Consider the following 21,453-nt stretch of genomic DNA (forward strand, 5'->3'; position numbering starts at 1 on the left):
TCGACAGCTAACATCTAACCAGGTGATCACGTGCAGTGTGCCAAAGGCTTCTTTATATAACCAGCCTCCCCCCCCCCACAACAGCCACTCACTGGTTTTCTGTTCTATATCATCATTATCATGGAACAAAAGTGCTTAAGGGCAGGAATTATCTCTTCGTGTCAGGTGTGGACAGCACCCACCACAGCGAAACCCCCTAATCATGTGCTACTGTAGTGTAAATAATACTATTAAGAGCAACACCAACAATCCAATTTTCTCTCTGACACTGCCTCCAGTTTCCACCACTGAAGCTGCGTACGTGCACGTACCATATGAATTCCCATGTAGCCTGTACTTGGCGATTTTGCTTTAAGATTTCAACCTAGTAAAGCACGTTCATGTTCAGAAATTTGCTAAGTCAGGGTAAATGCTCAATTTATAATAAAATTATTATAATACAAAGGTATGAGCTCAGGATGATTACACTGTAATGTCAGCATAGCTGCAGTCACTGTGCTCTAAACCTCAACGAGGAAAGACAGCAATAATTTTCACCAACTCTGATATTTGAGCTTCTTTTTAGTTTATGCATGTATCACGGACATTATGAGGAGTCCTACTCACATATCACCACGTACCCCTGAAAGGAGAATTCTGCAATTAGAAATGTGGTTCATATCACAGAATCCCGTTGGATGCTTCTAGCCTAATACCTTGGTGAGATAATGATATGTATTTGCTTAACATCCCAAAAGATCTTAAGACAATTTAAATTTCCACACTCCCTCAAAGTTTTCAACCTGTGTTATAGATGTGTGAAGAGCAGAGATTAAAAAAATCAGTTTATGCCTTGTTACTGACTCGAGAAAAAAAGCCAACCTACATATAAATAGACATTTAGGCTCTCAAATCAAAGCTAACCAGAATCTTCTTATCATTTGCTGTTGATTACAGAAACTTGCATATGTTAATCTTGTTAATCAAGTTCGCTGAAGGTCTAAATCTTTGATTTTCACAATGAAAAATAATGACCTCTAGATATAACATGACAGTTATAATATTTATCATTAGATTGTACACCATTGCTTAGGACTCTGACAGAATGTAAGGAACTGTATTGTGTCCAGACGGATCTACTGGGCACGTTGGAGGAGCTAGAATTTCACCAGAACACAGAAGACTTCAATTGCTGCCCATAGCTGGGAAAGAGTGATCTTGTACTTTTTTTTTTTTTTTGGCAAGTTTGAGACCTCCGAATACATAAATCATTTCAATATGGAACATCAACACACACAAAAAATCAAATTTCTTGCTGAATTGATTACTTGAACATGGTTTCTTTCTATCGGAGATATTTTATATTGACCTTTGACATCGTTTCAGATCATTAAAGAAAAATTTGAAGTAAAAAATGGTGTCAGCTCTCCTCCCTCCTCCTTGTAAATCTGTAATTTTAAAAAGACCATTGTAATTGGATATTCCCCATATTTAGATTTCTTTTTCCAAAATGAAAAAAGCAAGAAAACCAACACGTTCACAAAACAGACTGTCATTGCCACTGCTGACTTGACCGCAACTTGCCAGCATCTTTTTTAATGCTTCATTTGGCTACTTACGGAATTGCTCCAAGTCGTCTCTTTTTTTAGATTCTGGCATGGCAGTGATCGTGAGCAACGGGCAAACATTTCCTCCTAGTGTCTGGCAGAGTGTCTGCTGCCTCCAGTAAACCTTCTTGGGGTTCCTGTTTTGTTCCAGAATATCAAGATGGGACTGAGAAAGAAGAAAGGAAGTAGATTTATAAATGAATTCACGGTCTATAAAATCTGATTTTATTCCACTAGCTGTGTGTTACTATTGGTACTAATTTCATCTCTTGCTAACTTCCCAGCTTCTCTCTTCTGCCAGTTAATATCATCACCTTTGACATCCCACAAATATGCACAAACCATTCAGAATACATCCCAGTTCACTGAAACTGCAGAGAACTGTTACTCTTATATCATTTTTCCGGACTGATTTCTAGGTGCTTCTCTTATTAGCATAAAGGAACTTCTGTGCATACATGAAGTCCCAAAGAGAACTGCCTACTCCTTATATTCTAATAGGAACTGTGCAGAAACGTGAGAAAATTCACCATTTTTGAGCATTTATGGAACTGCCTGGTTATCTGTCAAGCACATGCCAGTGAAACTCAGGAACAAGTCCACAGCAGAAGCAGCCAAACAGTTACATCAAAACAACATTTTGTACAATCAGTAGTGGGAAATTTGAAGAGAGTCTTTCCAAGAAGTTATTTAAAAAGGAGATTTTCTTTTTCTCCCCGCAAAGTTTATGGCAGTTTTACACAATTCTTAAGTCCAGCAGCTTCTTGAGAAATTTGAGAAAAAGAATTGGCAGCTTAAAAAAAAAAAAAAAAAGACTTTTTGGAACAAATTCTGATCGTCTCATTAGACACATAGCCACTTGTCACCCACACACCAGATGACGTGTAGTTCTCTCTGTTTACATTGTAATTGCAAGTAGCAAGATTAGTGTAAGTAATCCCATCGCAGGGCATTGCTAAGGGTTGTGGGACACCGGTTGTCTCTCAGTTGGTAGAAATAGGTATATTACAGTACGCACACTTGTCCTAACAGTACTTTAACCAAAACGCACCAATTCCTTACAACCCTTATGTGGTAACTTTTTGTCTTTACAAGTCAAGGCTTATTTTAACTATTTATGGGACAAGACATTCCTGTCCCTCAAACCTTAGAGCTTCCTGTCTTTCAGACTGCTCTCCCAGTATCCATTTGAATGCAAACACAGAACTGAAGTTTACAGTCATCTATGTCATAAAACAATTAACATACTGCTCTATAAAGTAAATTCAATTATCAGACGCATCTAATGGTCTTGCATAGATACAGAGAACTCAATATAATCATTTATTTATGTTCCTAGTACCCAGTGAAACTTAATTGGGTATAGCTGCCACAGAGATTTCAGCTAGATATCCAAACAATTAACACTGTGATGTAAAAATAGATAAATTACTGTTCATAAAATAAATGTAATTACTAATGGACAAAAAGTAATGAACTGCAGAGTGCATCCAGTTCAAATAGGATTCTGCAGTGTGTATTTCCTGTAAATATGCCTGTAACTATTAAATATATATGATATTTTAAAACATTTTCGAATTGCTAACTCTATATACAAGTTTATCTTCTTCCCCAAAGCACTATGTATTTAATTGAGCCCTTGGGTTCATAATCACTTTTAATTTATTACTGATATGTAAAACCAACATACTTCACTAGTGGACAAATGCTTTAAAAATGAAATCTACTGGTGCACAAACCTGATTTAGTTTATTTACTATGGAAATTAAAGTAGCATGGAAATGTGCAAATTGCATCACTTGACATTTTAAATTAGTCCAAGCAAAGAAGCCTTTTAGAATTATTAGAGACAACAATTGTGCTTTGGCTAAAGAGCTGGACATGAAAAATCTATCAATCTTTTCCATCCATAATTCGCATTTACCAAACTTTATCGTCCTTACTGAGTCTGAGTTCATTTAAACTTTTCCTGGGGCAAAATTCCCTTTAACTTCAATGAACATTTTATTTGAAGAGCCAGTGAAATACTTCAAGACTTGGCCCTGCAAGTCTAGGAATAGCATCTTTTTCATCTCTATTCTATTCATTCAGGAGCAGGTGAGATATTCAGGGATTCCCAGAGCATACAAACTCTCCAAGTCTCTCTTGCTTTTGTGCCAGCAGAAGATAGAAATCAATAACAGTAAAATAATGATGAGGCACTGCATTTCAGTAATAAAGTATAGTGGTGAATAAGTCCACCCAATTCTTCAGTATTGCATTTGTCTTTTCCCCTGCAGACTGTAGTATCTACATGCCTTCAAGGCTATAGGTCAAACCCTGCTACAGAAGCATTGATTTTGAGGAGTAACTGGTACCCATAAGCCTAATGAGAAGTGAGCTGGCAGGCATATTTTGGACTGTGAAGGCTTGACTGGCCCTCTCCCAGATATTGGAAGCAGTTTCTTTGAACATCTATAATGGGATGCAAAGCAGTTGACAAGAGACTGTTGTTTGAGTGGGAATTAATCTAAGCCTAACTATGCTGGCATGCCAAGCAGCATGGCTAGTAAGCGGGACAGAACATTGTCTCCCTTGAAAGCATAGTCTTTCATCTCTAGTAATGGCAAGCTAATACCATTACAAAAAAAAAAAAAAAAAAAAAAATAGCATGAGCCCAAACTTCACCAGCCCACACTGGCATTCATTGCCCAGAAGAAAAAGGGTTGACAATGGAAATTAAGATGAGAAGGAAGGGGAACTGTCCTACTGGAACTGCGTGTCTTCATTTTCAGTAACATCTTTCTCATCTTTAACAACAAAGCAAAGCTACTCTCAGAACTATTCGTTTCCCTTCTTTTATCCCACCTCCCTTTCAGATCTTGCACTTTCCTACATCAATCATAGAGAAAACACATTGGATGCATTTCCCAGAAAATTCCTTTACCATCCACCTTGGCCAGAAAAGACTGCAGAAAACAAGTCCTTCCTCAGAAAGCAAAGTTGGTACAACTCAATAATACAATTTACACCTTGGACTTGTATTCTTTTAGTTTCCATACTGACAGCACGGGTGGGGGTGTCACAAATGCCTCCTGACAATCCAACTAGCACAGAGGAAACAGCTGACAAAGCATTCCTATGAGGTCCAGCACTGTGGTATTGCTGGGTGCAGCCTTGAAAGCTGAGCTGTTACCCTCTGCCAGGAGGAGTGGGCAGCTTTCACCTTCTGAGTTGCCATCAGCTTTAGCCCCCTACTTTCCACTCCTTCAGGAGAAGGATCCTGCAACTCTAAACAGACATCTTCGGTTTGTCTTATAACTTGTATAAGCACTAAGGGTCTGTACCCCAGCTTATGCCAAACAAATTTCTTTTCTCCTACAGCATTCTGGGCCTCAGAGCTGGCATGGGCTGCAGCTCCAAACAAGATAATGACAGCATCATGATCATTAACTGCCTATGAAAACAGTCCTCTACACTGTCTCAAAATCTACACATACCCTGTCAGGCCCATTAGCTTATCTAGATAGACACATCAATATTACCATCATTGTGGAGTAAGTGTAGGGGTAATGGTAGGCCAGATAGCAGACATCATCTTTGTGAGGGAACTTGATGCTGAAGGTGAGCGTGTAGTAGCATTTTCCTCTCATGCCTCCTGCAGCTGCACTGCAGCGGTAGTGGTTTCTGGAAGAAGAGAAAGAGAGGGGAAGTAGATGGTTTTCACTTCTAGATGCACATTTGGAGCAGCCCTGAGAGAATGAAGCATTGAGAAATGTCTGCCCTGAATGAGCTTTCATCTCATGCTGTAGATGGGCTCCAAACTCAACCAGTTGTTGTACCAAGACTGGGAAGGGCCCATGCAAGTACAATCAATCCAATCCCAGCAATGAACAGGTACAAAAACATAACAGAGAGCTAAACAACATCCATTAACACAGCAACGCACCTACAGGCTATATGAAAGAAGGAAAGTTAGAGAAACCATGGCTCCACATGCAAACAGGACCACGACAATAAGTACCGCTGACCAAGGCGGTACACCAGATTCAATGGTGCCTTGGGATTCACGCAGTACAGAGACCAGCAGGGAGCTACGAGGCAGAACTGTGTGTGGCAGTACTGGGCGCAGCCAGTCACAGCTACTCACATGCTGCTGAGGGATGGGAGCGCTCTCATTGGAAAATAACTGTTTCATTTTGTGAAGGTGCAAATAAGAAACCAGCTAATACTAGTTCATATAGCACATTCCAGATGTATTTAAAATAATGCATTCAGCTAACGCTGCTGTATTTCTTCTGACATCCAAATTATCTTGCTCAGAGATGCAGGTACCTATTCACAGCCCTGAACAATGCCATGTGAAAATATTCTGTGAAAGCCTAGATATTTAGAAAATCTGAATACCTTACCAAACCAACCATTCAGTTCCACCACAGGAAGAAAAGGGATATTCCAGGAATAAAAAAAATAAATAGGACATACATAAAAATATTTCACATATCAAAGACTCTTTCCTGAGTAGGAAAGAGGTGAGTGGGTTTGGGTAGAGACTGCACACAGAGAAGTGACTTCATACAGATGTGCAGGCTGCAAGCTACCCAGAAAGTCCTCTCTTTTGGATCCCTCCTTTTCAAAGGCTTGAGCCTCTCCCTGTCAGGGAACAGCAAGGACTAGTTACTCCGTAAAAGATGGGGAGCTGAGCTCAATGTGGAATCCAGCAGAGCAGGGGCCTCGCCAAGCAGGGTCCTCTCCCACAGTACCTGAGCAGGTCATGCCTAGGCCGGGGGTGGGGGGCAGACAGCTTCATCCACACATCCTGATCATCAGACAAGTTTGTGGTGATGAGGCGGGTCTGGGCCAAGCCAGGAGGTCTGTCCATGGGTCAGGATTCAGATCAGAGTTCACAGGAAAGCACAGACGCAGCGGTGACTGAGCTGGAGCCTCACTACAAGAGCTCGGACTAGGACTGAGTGGCCAGGGCTGAGCTTAAATAGAGCTCCTGGGCCCATGGGTGTGGGCCCTGGGGGAGGCTGCTCAGGGTCATCAAGGTCTACTACTCTGATAAAGAAATTACTTTAGGCTGAGTAAGAAAGTTTTCTTTCAGCAGAGATGAAGAGACAATTCATGCACTTTAGGGAGAAGCCTCGCAGCAAATCACATCCATAAATACATTTCAAACAATATTTTTCCCACATTGCACCAATTATGCTGTTGCCGAACCTTCTGATTCCGAAGGACTGTGAGGTTTCTTTGACAAATGTTATCATCAATGTTGCATTAAAATGCAAAATAGAAGAGGCAACCAAAAGATGCAATTTCAGCTCCTGAAATTTACAATACTAGTTTATTTTGCCGCTGTTCATTTTTATTCAAAGGGGTGGAGAGAAAAGATAATTATTCTTGTCAAATTCTCCAAAATAATCAGCTCTTTTTCATAAAGACGACACAATACAATGCTGCTGGGTTTTCACCTGAATTTAATAGTTAGGAACATGTGGGGTGAGCGATACTGACTGGATCAATAGATAGCAGAGGAACACAGTCACAGTGGCAAACTGAAAAGCCTATGATTTTATTCTCAGCTGAACCCTTCACCCCAACAATTCTTTTGCAAATAAACCATCTTAATATTGGACAAAGACTCAGAGAAAAAAAAAAGAACCCACAAATATAGAAACATCTACTTAGCTATTATATATGTATTTCAGTGGATCCAGGATTTGAGTCTTTTTTTCTTTTTTTTAAGTCAGGACAATGACATTTAGTCTAGTTCCTGTTAATTTTGACAGTGAAGGATAATTAAGAACCATTTCTTGTATAGTGCATAAAGAAAGTACTCATCTCCACAGCCTCTATTATATTCAGTGTCACTTGGATTGTTAGATGACCTTATTCACAAAGAACTGTCACAAAATGCTGAGATCTTCTGAGTCCTCTCCTCAAAAGTCGCATTTGTAGTCAGAGGTGCAGGAAGAAGCAGGTTTTTGTGGGCAGATACTGCCTAAATATCTTACATACAAATTGGGGGAAGTATTCCCACCTGTCCCTAATGCTCCAGTAAAGGCTTCTCTCTATATAGTCTGTAATTGTGCAGCCAAAAATATCTCTCTTGTCTAAAGTGCCACCTAACCCAGATGTTTTGCACTACCAGACACCTCTGACCTTGATGCTACACTGGTAGTCAATGGTCCTTACTCCTGAAAGTGCTCAGATGGCATGATCCAGAGAGTACCGATGCACGACACTCACTGCCCTGCTTAGCAGCACATTTCATTCTTGTTTTGAGTACCTCTGCAGTTCCTGCAAACTGCCTGCCCAGAACAGATATTTCCAGGCTTTTGAATCACTTCTTGACACCTGCTTCAATCTATAGCAAACTATCTGGTAGTAACGGGAAGTTCACAGGTGGCTTTGTGAGGATTCAATATTCTTCACTCATGCATTAAGAAGAAAAACCACTTGTGTGTAAGCAGTGTAAATGATCATGTATTCTTACTGAATATAATCTGGTCTCCTCACAATCCATCATACAATGCAGTAGCTGTGAATCTTTTAAAAGGAAACTTAAAGAGAAAAAAGAAAAATAGCATTTTCTTCCTTGCCTCCCTCTCTCCTCTTACTGCTGTCACCTCAAAATGGCTCTCTATTGCCTCCTTGTTCCTCCACCAGGCTGATAGTTTTTCTTCTTCACCCCTTTTTAATCACAACGCTCTACCATACCAGCATGAAACCCAAATTAACAAGCAAGGAAGAGGGAAGCAAAAAAAGACCTTAGCAACATCTGGTCCTCACTACCTTATTTGTGTTCTCTTTCAAAAAAATGTTCAAAGTATCACATGCTCTCTAGAAACAAATATGCTGATTATTGGAAAGAAAATAAGAGACTGAAGTGTGGGGTTTTCTTTAATCAGCATGCGAGCTGTATCTACTGTGCCTTTCAGTCACTTTGTAATAGTGAAATCACTTTGCTTGCTGTTCTCCTTCAGAAACAATGTACAGGTAGTATATTTCTAGCATAGCTGTGATGGAAAGTTAATAATAATTATAATACTACTTATCACTCTGCACAATATTTTTTTGAGCTTAAAAGACCTTTGCAAGCGTTATCTAATTAAAACTTGCTGCCCATTTATCTATTCCCATTATTTGAGTGGGAGATCGAATTTTCCATCCTTTACAGATGGGGAAACTGAGCCGCATACAGGTGAAGCCACTTGGCCAAAGATACAGGCAGGTCGGTAAAGGAGCTGGATTGTACACCAGGAATTCAAAAGCACCAAGTGATACAAGATCAACATCTCTTGGTCATCTCGTCTTTAGACTTCCTGTCTGCAGCATTTAGTATAGTAAAAATGACTGGTAGCTGATGGAATATGGCATTGTATCAGCTTAGACTAAAATGGCCAAAGAAAATATCAATATCCTGGATTTCTAGGCCATTTCAAAACAGAGTCCAAACAGAAAGTAAACTATTTAGTACTTTTAATCTGCTGATGCATTTGCTTTGTCCAAAATCCTTCTACCACCTGGAGTCTGGTGTCCTGGTTTTACATGCCCTGACCTTCTTACATCTCTAAGCGTGGCTGCTAAGTGCAGTATGCTGTAGTAACACCCTGGTTCAGACCATAAAAAAATCCCCAGTATTTAACAATTTACAGGGCAACAGCTGTTATTTTGGGGTCTGCCACATTAGGAACTGGAAAATGCACAACAACTCCCTTTTCAAGGGCCAAATCCCTGTTAAGGTATTTTTATTGTCAAGAGTGCCAGCAGAATCCCAGTCGAAGCAGAATATTCCCACAGCCATCTTGCTATTAAGGCCTTCAGTCGTATTTTAAAGGTCAGGTGCTCTCAGACTGAGACTGGTGTCTCAGCCCTCTCTTGTAGATATCATTAGAACCGAGACATGCCCTGCTAATGCTATAATGATGATTTCATCTAATGTGATTATAAAGATGCTGAAGAGAAAAAAGAAGACCGAATTCTGACACCGTTATGCTCACCCAACAGCCAAGTCTTTAGTGGTGATCTGAGAACAAAACACTCCATGTACCTCATTACTATCTGTGAACTGACTATTGTCTGGAAGAGCTGGAGGTTAGATAATATGCGTAGAATGAGCCATGAAACCAAAGGCACAAGCACATTGTCACCAATTCAGCATGCTGCCATTGTTCCTTAAAATAATTTGCTGGAAAGAAATATTATTCAGCACATAAAAGCTGCCAAGACAACAGGTGAATTAAGTGATCTTATAGTAGCTGCAACTCTGTTTATCATGGGTGTATCCTGTCACTTCATGGAGAGGCAATAAAATAAAGTGAAAGTGTCACTCAGCTTCCTTTTGACAAGAGCGCTGCTAATATTCTCCGTAACATAAAAACTCTTGTGAGACATATGGGAAAGGTACACGATGACAGAGCTGTGCCACAACATTCATCTTTGAGTGAACTATCCCATCTTCAGTGAAGATGAACGTCAGCAAAGATCAGCCAACATGTATTACCCAGACATCTTGCAAATGTGCCTTTCCTCCCACTGTCCTTCAGCTCAGAGGTTGCAATTAAGGGCATCTTTGAGTTCCTGATCTTTGCAAGTATATCACTTTTCCCAAATTTATTAATAACTCTTGGTAAAAGAATAATTAGATGAAGTTCCCTTAAAAATCTGCCAGTCTTACCACAGGATACCCGTGTGACCAGGGTGAATGTAAATGAAGTTCTTTCCCCCAAAAAACAGAAGCAGCACATCACTACAGCAATCCCATCTCCTACTCTGAGCAACCCCAGACATACTTTCTTCACAGTCCCTCCCACAGTACAACCTTCTCATGACTGGGAATCTCTTCTATAATCACTGAAGCAAAAAGATTAGAGTTTCAGCAGAGGTGAGAGTTCATTTGTGTGTGTGCACATTATTGTAGGTACAAGGACATGTGTAAACCTGGAACGTACAGTAAATAAGACAAGTAGCTATCCTAGATATGTTGACATATAATTCAATGTACAGTTAGAAAACACAGAATATTCCAAATCAATAAAACTCCATTTTCTGACATTCTCAACAAGAATTTGATTACAAACTTAATTGTACAATCATGGTTTAATCTTGGAAGTCAGCTGCTGTTTAATCACTGCATGCTAACTGCCTCATTAATGACATGAAAAGCCACTGCTGTGGTAATCAGCACATAAAGTTTGCCCAACCAGAAGCCCATACTCACAGAAGCCAGGTTACAGGTATGCAAAGGGAAACCACTGCACCAAAGTATGTTAGCTTTTGAGGTAGAAAAGGTTAGGTGAATAAAGGTTAGCGAAGAGTACTTGGAACAAAATAAAATAGCTATTCAAATTGCTACAGACAGGATGCCAGGTTGAGAGGGGACAATCCAAGCCTTCAGCCTTCGCCTTCCCCCTCAAAAAAAAAAAAAAGCCCAACAAAACCTAAAAAGTGATTACCACAGATATTTGGCACAACTTGGAATTTTTTTGTATCAACACAAGTTTGAGGCTCTGCTACTTCTGGAAGGCAGCCCATTATCATTGTTTGGGTTTATTGTCTTATCAAATTCACTTGTGAACATAGCCACCACTGAAGCTAACAACAAAATTGTGAACTACAACAAAAATATAATTTCTTACAAGGAGAAAGCCCATAATTTCACTTCAGTTTCTAAAATCATCACATAAGTTCATGAAGAGAAGAATACCATTTAGAACATGAGAAAAGTTCAGCTCTGTCCTGAGACCACTACTTACCATGCCAGACAATTATCATTATTGTTAATTGTGTTAACACCTTTCTGTTTTCTCATATTTCCCTGCCTATCTACAGTCTTCAGGTAGCCCAAGCCCTACGCTTCAACTGCAAGGCATTAGGGGCAAGGATCAGACTTTTGGTTTGTTTATACAGTGCTTAACGCAGTACCCATAGAGTCCTGAGACGCCGAGGCATTTTGGTGATGCAAATTGGTGAATAGGAGTCATGATAAAAAAAATAATTAGAAGAACAAAAATAAAAAAGGGAAAACTTGTCACTCAGGCATTCTCAGCCCCAGCTTTCAGGTCATGGCAGGTAAGGCCAGGATAAAATAGTGAATTAACACCAAATGCTGCAGTATTTGATTACAAAGCATGTGAACTTCACTCATAATGCTCCACCACTTCACCCTCAACATAGGACCTCCCTCTTCCAGTGCAGGGCTCCTCTCACTGCTTGCACCACCCCAGGCTACATCATTCCCAGACATCCCACCCACAGGCACTCGACCAAATACATTTACTCACACCTACTTATTCTGTTCTGTCCCCCAGCCTTCAACTCTGCACAGATTTTCTAATCCAAAACATACCAATTATCCTAGTCCTGAAAACCCTCTCATTATCTTTAAAATAATTAATAAATGTTGTGGATAACATTTTGGAAACCTTGAGAAAGTAAAGCAGGGTTCATTCAACCTACTGAAACCCCAAGCTCTGCACTTTTCTCCTTTGACTGCAAAAGCCAGAATGAATTAGGGATCAGTTTTCTGCATGAAAATGAGATACCTGGGTGAGAATGTTTCTCACATGAGTCAAGCTCCAGCTCAGATATAAGTTAAAGATGAGACTGAACTAGTGTTTTTCTTCCGAGGTGCTGACACACTGCAGAAACAGCCTGAAACAGGGAACTTGCATAAATATCAGCGCTGAGCTTGTCAGAACTCCTTTACGCCACTGGTGCCTGGCCCCAGTAGAAAGATAAAAGTTCCTGTATGACAGCGAGTAAGGCTAATCCCTACCATTTCCGCTGTCAGGACCAGGTCTACAAACAGTGCACAGTGCCAATACATGTGGTCCACAGAGCAGTTTGCCTTCTAGGATTTGAGTTCTGGCTTTGCAGGGAAGGGAAGCTGACAAAGATACTAAGGTATAGAGATAGATTCACAAATAAATGTATATGTCTATTTCTACCTATGTATATAGGTGTACATAGTGTGTGTATATATGTATATACACACACCCACCCCCTATGCATACGCTAACCTTTCTTTAGCTCCTCAGCTTCTCTCTCAGAAAAGTCAATGTGTGCAGAAGAAAAACAATTATTCCATCCAGCTCATTTCTTCCTGGACAGGGGAAAAAGCCAACTACACCACCTTTGCGTGTTAAGCTTCCTTGTATTCCTGGCTGCGTCACCAAGGTTTGAGCATCCTCCGTTCCCTTTCCTCCTCCTTCCTCCTAGGAAAGTGAATTCTGCACATGTTTCTCCCCAGGCATCTAATATAGAGATCTCACTTGTAGCTGTTTTCTGAAGCTGGAAGCACATAACACATTGAACTAGAACCAATTTAGAGACATTTGAAACAGGTGGCACTGGTGGCCAAAGGTTAACAACATCAATACAGTTAACAGGAGGGGAACAGAGGGGAAAGGAAGCCACAAATTATTCACCAAAAATGCACTTACTTGTAGTAGCAGATATCATGGCCTGCCCGAAGCCAGCAAGGCCTGCCCTGGAGAGCTTCCTTCACTGAATACATGACCAGCTGCATGCCTACATAAAATAAGACAGTTTCAAGTGACATGACTTTCCTGGCTGGAAAAGACAGAAGTGGGGAGGAAAAGGCTAAGCAAGAAGCATTATTTTGTCTGTGCTCTCTCTGCAGATAGTTAATGCAAAGTAAATGCATTTCCCAAAGCCCCATGCTTTGTTCTCATGTAGCTATGTCTGTACAAAAAACACCTCCAGAAGAAGTGAGCTGAATGGAGTTTATTAGAAAATAAATTATCCTACTGGCCTTTGCAAAGGAGGACTTCAAGCCACTCTGTTTACAAACAGAGGAAGGGAAAGAAAAGAATAGGAGTCAAGGCATCAACAAGATCAGTAATTTCGTTAGTCCAATATTTTATGCTTGGGTGCACCATTATTGAAACCTTAATCCAACCACAGCATTAGAGATCTGCGGTGCATCCAGTACCATACCTTCCGAAAGTAGCAAACAAAACTAGAAGAAAGCTTTAAACTTGTCATTAGACTTAACTAATACCTATATCTCATGAATGCCGATAATGATAGCATCCATGTTTGTACTGTATTATACCAGAAGATGACTTCTTCCTGACCTCCAAAATATTACCATTTCATGCCCCAAGGTACAAGGCGCTCTCTGATCTGAACTGCATATACATTACCTGCAGCTCCATGAAGCCAGCCCATCTGCAGGCAGTTTTTGTATCAAACTCCTTTGCTCTACACACCTGCCTGCTCTTTTTCAGGTACACTAAGGATCCTGCCCTCACCAGCAAAGCTCTCTGCACAGGGTGTCCCTGGCAAGGTGCTGGCAGCTGGGGGCTGCAGGGGTGGCCTCCACCCCCCCAAGGAGGTGCCACCCAGCTGGGGTGGACCCAGCACAGCCACAGCTGAGCCCAGCAACGATGCTGGCAGCACTTCTGTGAAAGCATATTTAAGAAAGGTCTGCAGTGCTCTCAACAACCCAAATTCCAGCTCCTGCCTTCTCTGTGAGTCCAAAGGATACACACACCAAACTGCCTCTGAGCAACGGTTGATTTTGGTCTGTTTCATTTTAATTAAAAAAAAAAAACAACAAAAAAAAAACCCCAAAACCAATAACCCAACAGTTTTTCCTTTCCACTTTCCCTATGGAAACATTCAGTTTTACAAAACAAACACAAATCAGGCTGCTGATGAAATGTCATTATTTCTCATGGTAGAGTAAGTTGGTGGAAAAGCGGGAAGGATAGAGGTGGAGGCTGCACCTCCCAACTTGCTCTGCTCCTAGTCACAACTATTTCCTGAAATATCCTTTTTGCCAAATTGAAAATTACGCAGTGCCATCTAGCCAAGAGCAAAAGGGAAGGGAAAAATCAAAATAGATCAGTAACCAGGAGCTGTAAAGTATAGCCACCCTTGGCACTTTGGCACTACATCACAACTGGAAGCTTTTAGTATTATGGCACGGGTGTTAGGCCAGAAAAGTGCAGGGGGAATGTAGCGAATAAACAGCATCTCTTACCAACAGTCTGTGTAAATATTATGAATGTGCTGGAAGGGGTAACGAGCCTTGCTCAACCAAGCCAGATAAGCTAGAGCTTCACTGCCCTTTCAAAGCAGCAGAAGAAACCCACAGAAGAATTGCTTTTACAGCCATCCCACATACAAGCCATACAAAAGCAAGCTATGGCTTAGCCTCCTTACACCGGATGGTATTTTCACATTTTTTTATTCCAAATATATTTGTCATTGCATGCTTGAACATGTGAGTCATGTACAATTTCAGGTGCACAAAATGAGATTATAAATGCTGACAACAGCCAAACTAGCAGATAGCAAGTCAGCTTCCATCAATAAGAGCCAGAATCTCTAGCTATGAAGCTACTTGCGGCTATATCAGAGGTTGTATCGGGGTCTACAGTAGGACCTCAACGTACTTCATTTTCAGGCTGCTACCAGGCACACCAACACTGAATTGTTTGATAATTCAGGGAAGCACAATAAGATGACAGAAAAATAAAATATTCATTTTCATTTGGGATCTCTATGGATACTTGAACTCCAGTCCTTAGGGTTAAAGGGCAAATGCCTTATAATTCATTATGCCACTCATCCAGCCAGTTTCACAAATACAAGTGACAAGTCATTCCAGCTCCTAGTGCTATTTGTTTTAGGTACATTGATCCTGAGAGAGTTCTTCTCGTGATGTCAAAGGCTGTATCCACAGGGTTTCAGAGGAATGCAAAGTCTGATATTAGGGGCTTATTAAACATTCTGAGTCAGGTCTTGAGCTGGCATAAATTAACACAGCTCCATGGAAACAAATAAAAAACCCAGCTTATACCAGCTAAGAATTCAACCCACAGTCTTCATGCAGAAGAAAAAATTTCTGTTCTAAAATGGACATTGAAAGCTGGGATTTGCCCTGCCTAATTCTGAGAAATGCTGCCTTCCTCCTGAACCACAGACTATGACAGGAGCTCAAAGACAGCAAGGAACAGAAATTTTTTTATCATTAATATCAGCAGAAGTCTCAGCAGGTCTGAATGCAAAGATGTCTTTCTGGATAAGCCCAAAGAATCATGAATATTTGTTTGAGGATTATCTACATTTATTTAAATCTTAGAAGCACAGTCCAATCCTATGCTACTCATTCAATTCCAAATTATCATCCTTTTTCCTCTCTCCCGACCCCAGTGCCATTCTTCCTCAGTTCTGGTCTCCAAGCACAGAACAGTGACTTTTTTCCCCCCACAAATCTTCTCCCAGGTCTCAATATTCAGCTTACTTATCAGTCCTCCTGAGGATAGAGAAAGGTCCTTTGACAAATCTAAAGTAACTCTTCCAGTGTATTTCAGGGCAGATAAGATTAAACTTACAGTCTCCCTTACAGACATAGAAAGTTCAAAACCCTTATGGTATTAAAAAGATATTCTTGTGAACAGAAGAATACCCCAATTCCCCAAAGACTCATACCGTAATTAAATTGGCTATTGAACTTCTCACAGTTGATAATGTTGAAGCGATAGGGAACTTCTAATTTCATGTCACGGACTTCAAAGTAGAACCACTGGTGATGCTGGTTGCTGTTCACATCTGCATTCATAATTAAGTCATACTCAAACCTGTAAAGAAAGATCAGAAAAAATGGTGGCCAGCAACACCCAACCAGTCTTCCACTGAACCTGCTGAAGACAACAGGCTACGCAATCAAATTCATTAATATCCTGTGAGAGTCAAAGAACACCATCAAACTATCGGTGCCCAGATACACCATTAAATACTGACACTATGTTAGTCATGTCAAGACATTTTGAGCTCTGTTTTCTCACTCTTGTTAAATTCATGACATCTAGGTGTTGGAAAGCATGATAAGCTCTGTGTGATATAACCTGCTTCCTTGGTCAACCCTTCCCAAACCCAGGAGAACTCCACCATTTCACACCGTGGTCACAGCAGAAAGGCAGGTTGGGACACAGCTGCCTCAGGCGTACTTACTCACGCACTTGGATGGCTTTGCGAAGGTTTCCTGATTCAAACTTGGAGAAGAATGTCAGACAGCCTGGGGCACCTGGGCTTGAGTGACTGCAGTAAATCAAAGCAACGATACCTATAACAGGTTGCTTCAAAGTCAAGCCTTCCCCAGCACCTTTTTTCCACTAAAATAGTTTTTTATTTTTTTATAAGCAAGACCCCAAGAAGTAGCAAGGTCTTCCTATCCAATGCAGCATTCTTCTCTACTGTTGCTTAGTGATTCTAAATCACATCATCTTTTCATTTCTCAATACTCCCTTTTGTCCCAGTTCACATTTACATTCCTTATTCCAGTTACTTTACCCACTGAGTTATTCTCATTGGTTTATTAATTGCACAAGGCAGCTTTAGACAATTGCTATACATTTACTTTTCCTTCCTCTATATAGTTTCCTTCTCCTAAAGCTTAGAAACCCTTAAATTCATCTTGAACAACTTCACAACTTTCTCCTACTTCAAACCGTCCTTCATTTTTTTTCCTCTAAAGAATTTTCTCCGCGTCACTCATCCTTCCTCTGAACACAATTTCTTCACACCTGGGAACCTCTCAACTGCCCTGTGCTACACCTTCTCAAAGACCACAATTGCTGGCCATAGTTGAGCACTTAAAACAGTTCACAAGGCTGGATATATGGTTTTCAGAACCCTTTTATAAATGCCACACCTTTTAGGATACATCTACAGCCTGTGACACATTGCCCAGAGCCACATGCAAGGAATTTACTCCTCCAGTATATTTTTTCTTGTTGAGCCTCTACCTCCTAGATTATTTCTTCTATACATTTATCAGAGCTGAACAAGTAAACTGAGCTTGCTACCTAACCCAGCACTGACAGTGCCCCTGGTTACAGTACTCATTACTCACCTGGGCTCATCTAAATCAAAAACAGTTCTGCCTAACACATCACCAGGCTGGATTAAGCGGCGAACATCATCTAGTACTTTCTCCCTAGGGAAAAAAAATAGAATAAAAAATTGTAATGACACTGAGAAATCTTGGTATAGCGTAATCTTTTAGAAGAAATATGAAGAGGCTTAGGAAATTCTTTGAAGGACTGGTAAGAAAGAGGACTTCCACGTGCTAATTCCAGATGAACTTCATTTGTGTGTATATATTTTTTTAATTATTTTTACCATGAAAAAGCTCCTGCTTTCCCATTACAACAAGTTGCCTTTTGGGTTAAGTGACTGATTTTCTAAAATTTTTATTCTCTACAGTATTCTGGCAAGTTTGATTTATCCCCAGTTCTTCCCAGCCAATGTCAGTCTCCCAAATGGCCAGCCTTGCCCCGTGAGGAAATGTCTGCCATAACTTATAAACCTACTCGTCTGTCTCATAGTGAATCTTGACTCTAAATCAAGCTAATTTCTACTCATTATTAAACTGAAGTTTTCTGATCCCTAAAGATGATCAAATGTGGAACACCAGATTGTCTTCCTGACCTTTGCAGCAATCATGTTATGCCCTGAAGCATGATATGATTAATCCCATTTTAGTTGTATGTTTACACGTTATTATAGTCATAAAAGCAAATCTTTTAGAGCAACAGTGCAAGAAGAAGATGGTAGAGTGCTTTTGCCTCTAAATAAGATTTTTAGCTTTTATATTTGCTGCAGAAACAATCATTATCTCTCTAGAGGTCAGAAATCAGTGGTCTTCACAAATGCCATTTGATTAGTGTTGATTAACTTTAAAGTTTAGCACAGAATCCAGCCTCGTTGGTATCTGCTAGTAATTCTCTATGCCACTGAAAAGAAACGTAAAGTCACCGCACACAGCCACGCATGGAACAGACAAAATGGTAGTAATAAGAAGAGCTTCCTCTCCCAGCGCAGCTCCCAAACACAGTTTTCTCCTCATCTGAACACCTAAAATAACATGAGAAAAAACCAGCATCCTCTAGCAGTGTGCCATAGGAGATATCTGGTTTTATTTCTTTCTGCATGCCATATATGCTGTCTTCTCCTAGTGGGCTGGGCAGTAGGGAGGGAAAGCCACTTGCTTACCTTGACTCTCCTGATGCTCTCTAGCTCATGAGAGACTTCCCAGAAGCAGGTGCACATGCTAGGGAAGGAGGAGAAGCTTCTGGAGGACCCCATGGACCAGAAAGAGCGAGAGGCACAGTGAGAAGTGACACAGCAGCAGAAGGGCAGACAGGGAGATTCCCGAGAACAACCTGACACAGACACACAGCTCCGAGAGGACAGAATGGATTTTTCCTTAAAAAGTGAGATGGGACCCGTTGTTGCACACACTAAAGGTGGCTGGATTAATATTGAAGGCAAAAACGTATCCTGAAAGGACACAGAGTCTCCTCCATCTCCAAAATGAACTTGTTCTCACTTGTGTTCTAACAAGGTCACAGATTCACAGGTCATTCTGGGTTTTGGTCTGCTTACTTTAAGGAAAAGTCACTAGTAAATCTACATCAGAGCTTTGACCAGTTTAGAGTTCCATTACACACACAGGTACATTGATACATTTATAAATAACTAGTTTAATAAATAACAATTTGGAATATGAGACAGGGGGTTCTTTATGGATTCACAGAAGCCATAAAAATCTCACTCCAAGGTTGCCACTACCACCTTCACCTACGAGACAAAGAAAGCAACTCACAGACAGTTCACAATGCATCCAGTGACACACAGAAATTCCATGTCAGAGATAGGAAATAAGGCTGCTGATTCCTAATCCTGTTCGTAATCCAGTCAGCTAGCATTTTCCTTTCCTCGGGAGTAAAGCCTGAATCAAATCATCCTGCTGTTTGGCCTATCTCCTTGCAACAAATCCCTGGATAGCCCAAGATTCATTCTATAACTTCCTAAAACATTCAGGGGTGTGATAGTCAGAAACTACAGAAATGAGTTTTGAGCCCGAGTGTGGTAATTATAGTAAAGCCCAATCACCTTTGAACCCCATCCTTGCGCTCCAACATGGACTTGCTGTAAAGAGGTGGCTGGTGTCCCCAGAAATCAGGGAAAGCCAAGTCTTTGTAGTCCGATATGGACTTAACACATTTGGCCCTAGCTACGTAGAAGCGAGGGCTGTGGAATGGGATATCCCCCTGGTGTTTCTCCAGAAGATTTGTCACCATGTCTGAGCTCTCCAGCCTCCCTCCACGACTAGGATTGGTCGAGGCCTCACATTCAGGGTAAAATATTTTTTTGTACCAAGCAGCCTCTATTGGGAGAGGATGCAAAGTAAGCACGTGACTCCTGGCTGGATCTTCCTCTTCACAGGAGTCTGCATCTTGGGATGTTTCTGCAATGTCTCTCTTTTCATCAGCTGGATCCCATCTGCTTTTCTCCTTCTTTGTCCAGCTCTGCAGTGGCACTTTGAAATCCTTTTCCCCTGGATCTGGTCCCATCTCTGTGACACTTTGGTTTCTCCATCTGTAGTTTGGATGTTTCACAGAAGTAGCACTTGGAATGAAATGAGAGTGAGTAGAGGGAAAACTCTCAGTCCTGTCCTCCAAGCTCTTCTCTTCCTCAGATTCTGATTCAAGCTCCTTTAAATTTAAAAAGCAGAAGAAATTAAAAACCACTAAAGACAGATTGTGCCTCCTTCCAGAAGAAACCTTTCAAGGAAAAAAGAGAAAATATTTACAAATCTCTCAAAACTGTAGTCATCCAATAAAACAACCAGAGTAAAATCAGTCCATGGACCACCTGCCAGAATTTCTTTATCCATAAAGCTGTTTCAACAGTAGTCCTCAAAAACTAAAAGGATCAGACTGAGTCATCTGGGTGAGTCATCTCCAACCAAAGCTGATTGTTCTAACAAATTAGGGAAGATAATTTGCAAGACATGTTTTTAGATTGTAAATGTTACAGCAGGCTAAAGGAGGCCAATCTGTCATGCAAAACTCCACCCATGCCTTCATGCAAGCATACAAATTAAACCCATTTGGCTACTTATGGTCATAGTAAGTGTGACAACATTGTGTCTACATGAGATACATTAAGCCAGTGGTTCTTTCCAGATTCATATTTGAATGACAGCTTTCAGCTTTCCCAAATTCCAAGACTAACGAGTGCAATACTCCATCTCTTGTCCCAAACTGCAACAGAACAATGATTGGAACTGTGCATTTCACTCAGCGGCAGTGCAATCTTCTCCATCACTTCCTTCAAAAAACTAGTTGACAGTATTTATTTTCCACATCTCATTCTGATCTTGATATTGCCATTGAAATTGCCAGCAAGGATACAAATTATTATCTGACAGATTTCTCATGTGGCAATTGATTCAATAGTGCTTATTTAATCCATACCCAGCTGAATGTGCACCAAACACCACCAGTCCCTTTATATCATTCTTGATTCACACCAATAAACTATAGCAAAAATTCTTAATCTTTGTTTTTCCAGTCCTATAAGACATCTAGGTTTCTTTTTGCAATAGCCTTGTCTAGTTATCTCTTGTCAGTACTCCCTTTCAAATATTTCTTAAACTCTTGAACATTCACAAATAAAGGAAGCCACACTATGACAGTACCTGAAAATTATGGGAAAGTTCTGGACACATTGCTTCATATTGTCCAAGCTCTTCCTCTGGCCAGTCAAGCACTGGCCTTGACCTTAATTTGTTCACATCTGTCTCCAAATCATAATCCTACAAAAGCAGAATTAGAAAAGCATATATATTAAACATGCTCCACAAGATGACTGTTAAAGTAATATTCTGCATAATACCCTTGATTTCTAATGATATACTCATTAAATGAGTCCTATAACTCTTCTTCCCATACTCATGAAGGCTGTTAAAATAATTTTATGGAATAGAAAACAGAAGCACAAGAGGTAAGACTACATCATGAAAAAGTGGAATTTGATGTATTGGAATTTGTGTACC

General features: G+C 40.5%; 1 protein-coding gene across 1 annotated transcript in view; it reads right to left on the reverse strand.

The window, feature by feature from the left end:
• The window catches only part of AGBL1 (AGBL carboxypeptidase 1), a 290,414-nt gene that overhangs the window by 198,650 nt on the left and 70,311 nt on the right, over nucleotides 1–21,453 (reverse strand). The window contains exons 10-17 of the mRNA XM_054837473.1: nucleotides 21,097–21,213; nucleotides 19,506–20,107; nucleotides 17,461–17,544; nucleotides 16,560–16,646; nucleotides 16,038–16,186; nucleotides 13,016–13,103; nucleotides 5,111–5,252; nucleotides 1,599–1,752 (exon numbers count right to left, since the gene is read on the reverse strand). Coding sequence (XP_054693448.1) covers nucleotides 1,599–1,752; nucleotides 5,111–5,252; nucleotides 13,016–13,103; nucleotides 16,038–16,186; nucleotides 16,560–16,646; nucleotides 17,461–17,544; nucleotides 19,506–20,107; nucleotides 21,097–21,213 — 1,423 coding nt within the window. The remainder of the gene's footprint in view (nucleotides 1–1,598; nucleotides 1,753–5,110; nucleotides 5,253–13,015; nucleotides 13,104–16,037; nucleotides 16,187–16,559; nucleotides 16,647–17,460; nucleotides 17,545–19,505; nucleotides 20,108–21,096; nucleotides 21,214–21,453) is intronic.

The sequence above is a fragment of the Grus americana genome, chromosome 10 (genome assembly GCF_028858705.1).
Source record: "Grus americana isolate bGruAme1 chromosome 10, bGruAme1.mat, whole genome shotgun sequence".
Classification (NCBI taxonomy): Eukaryota; Metazoa; Chordata; class Aves; order Gruiformes; family Gruidae; genus Grus; species Grus americana.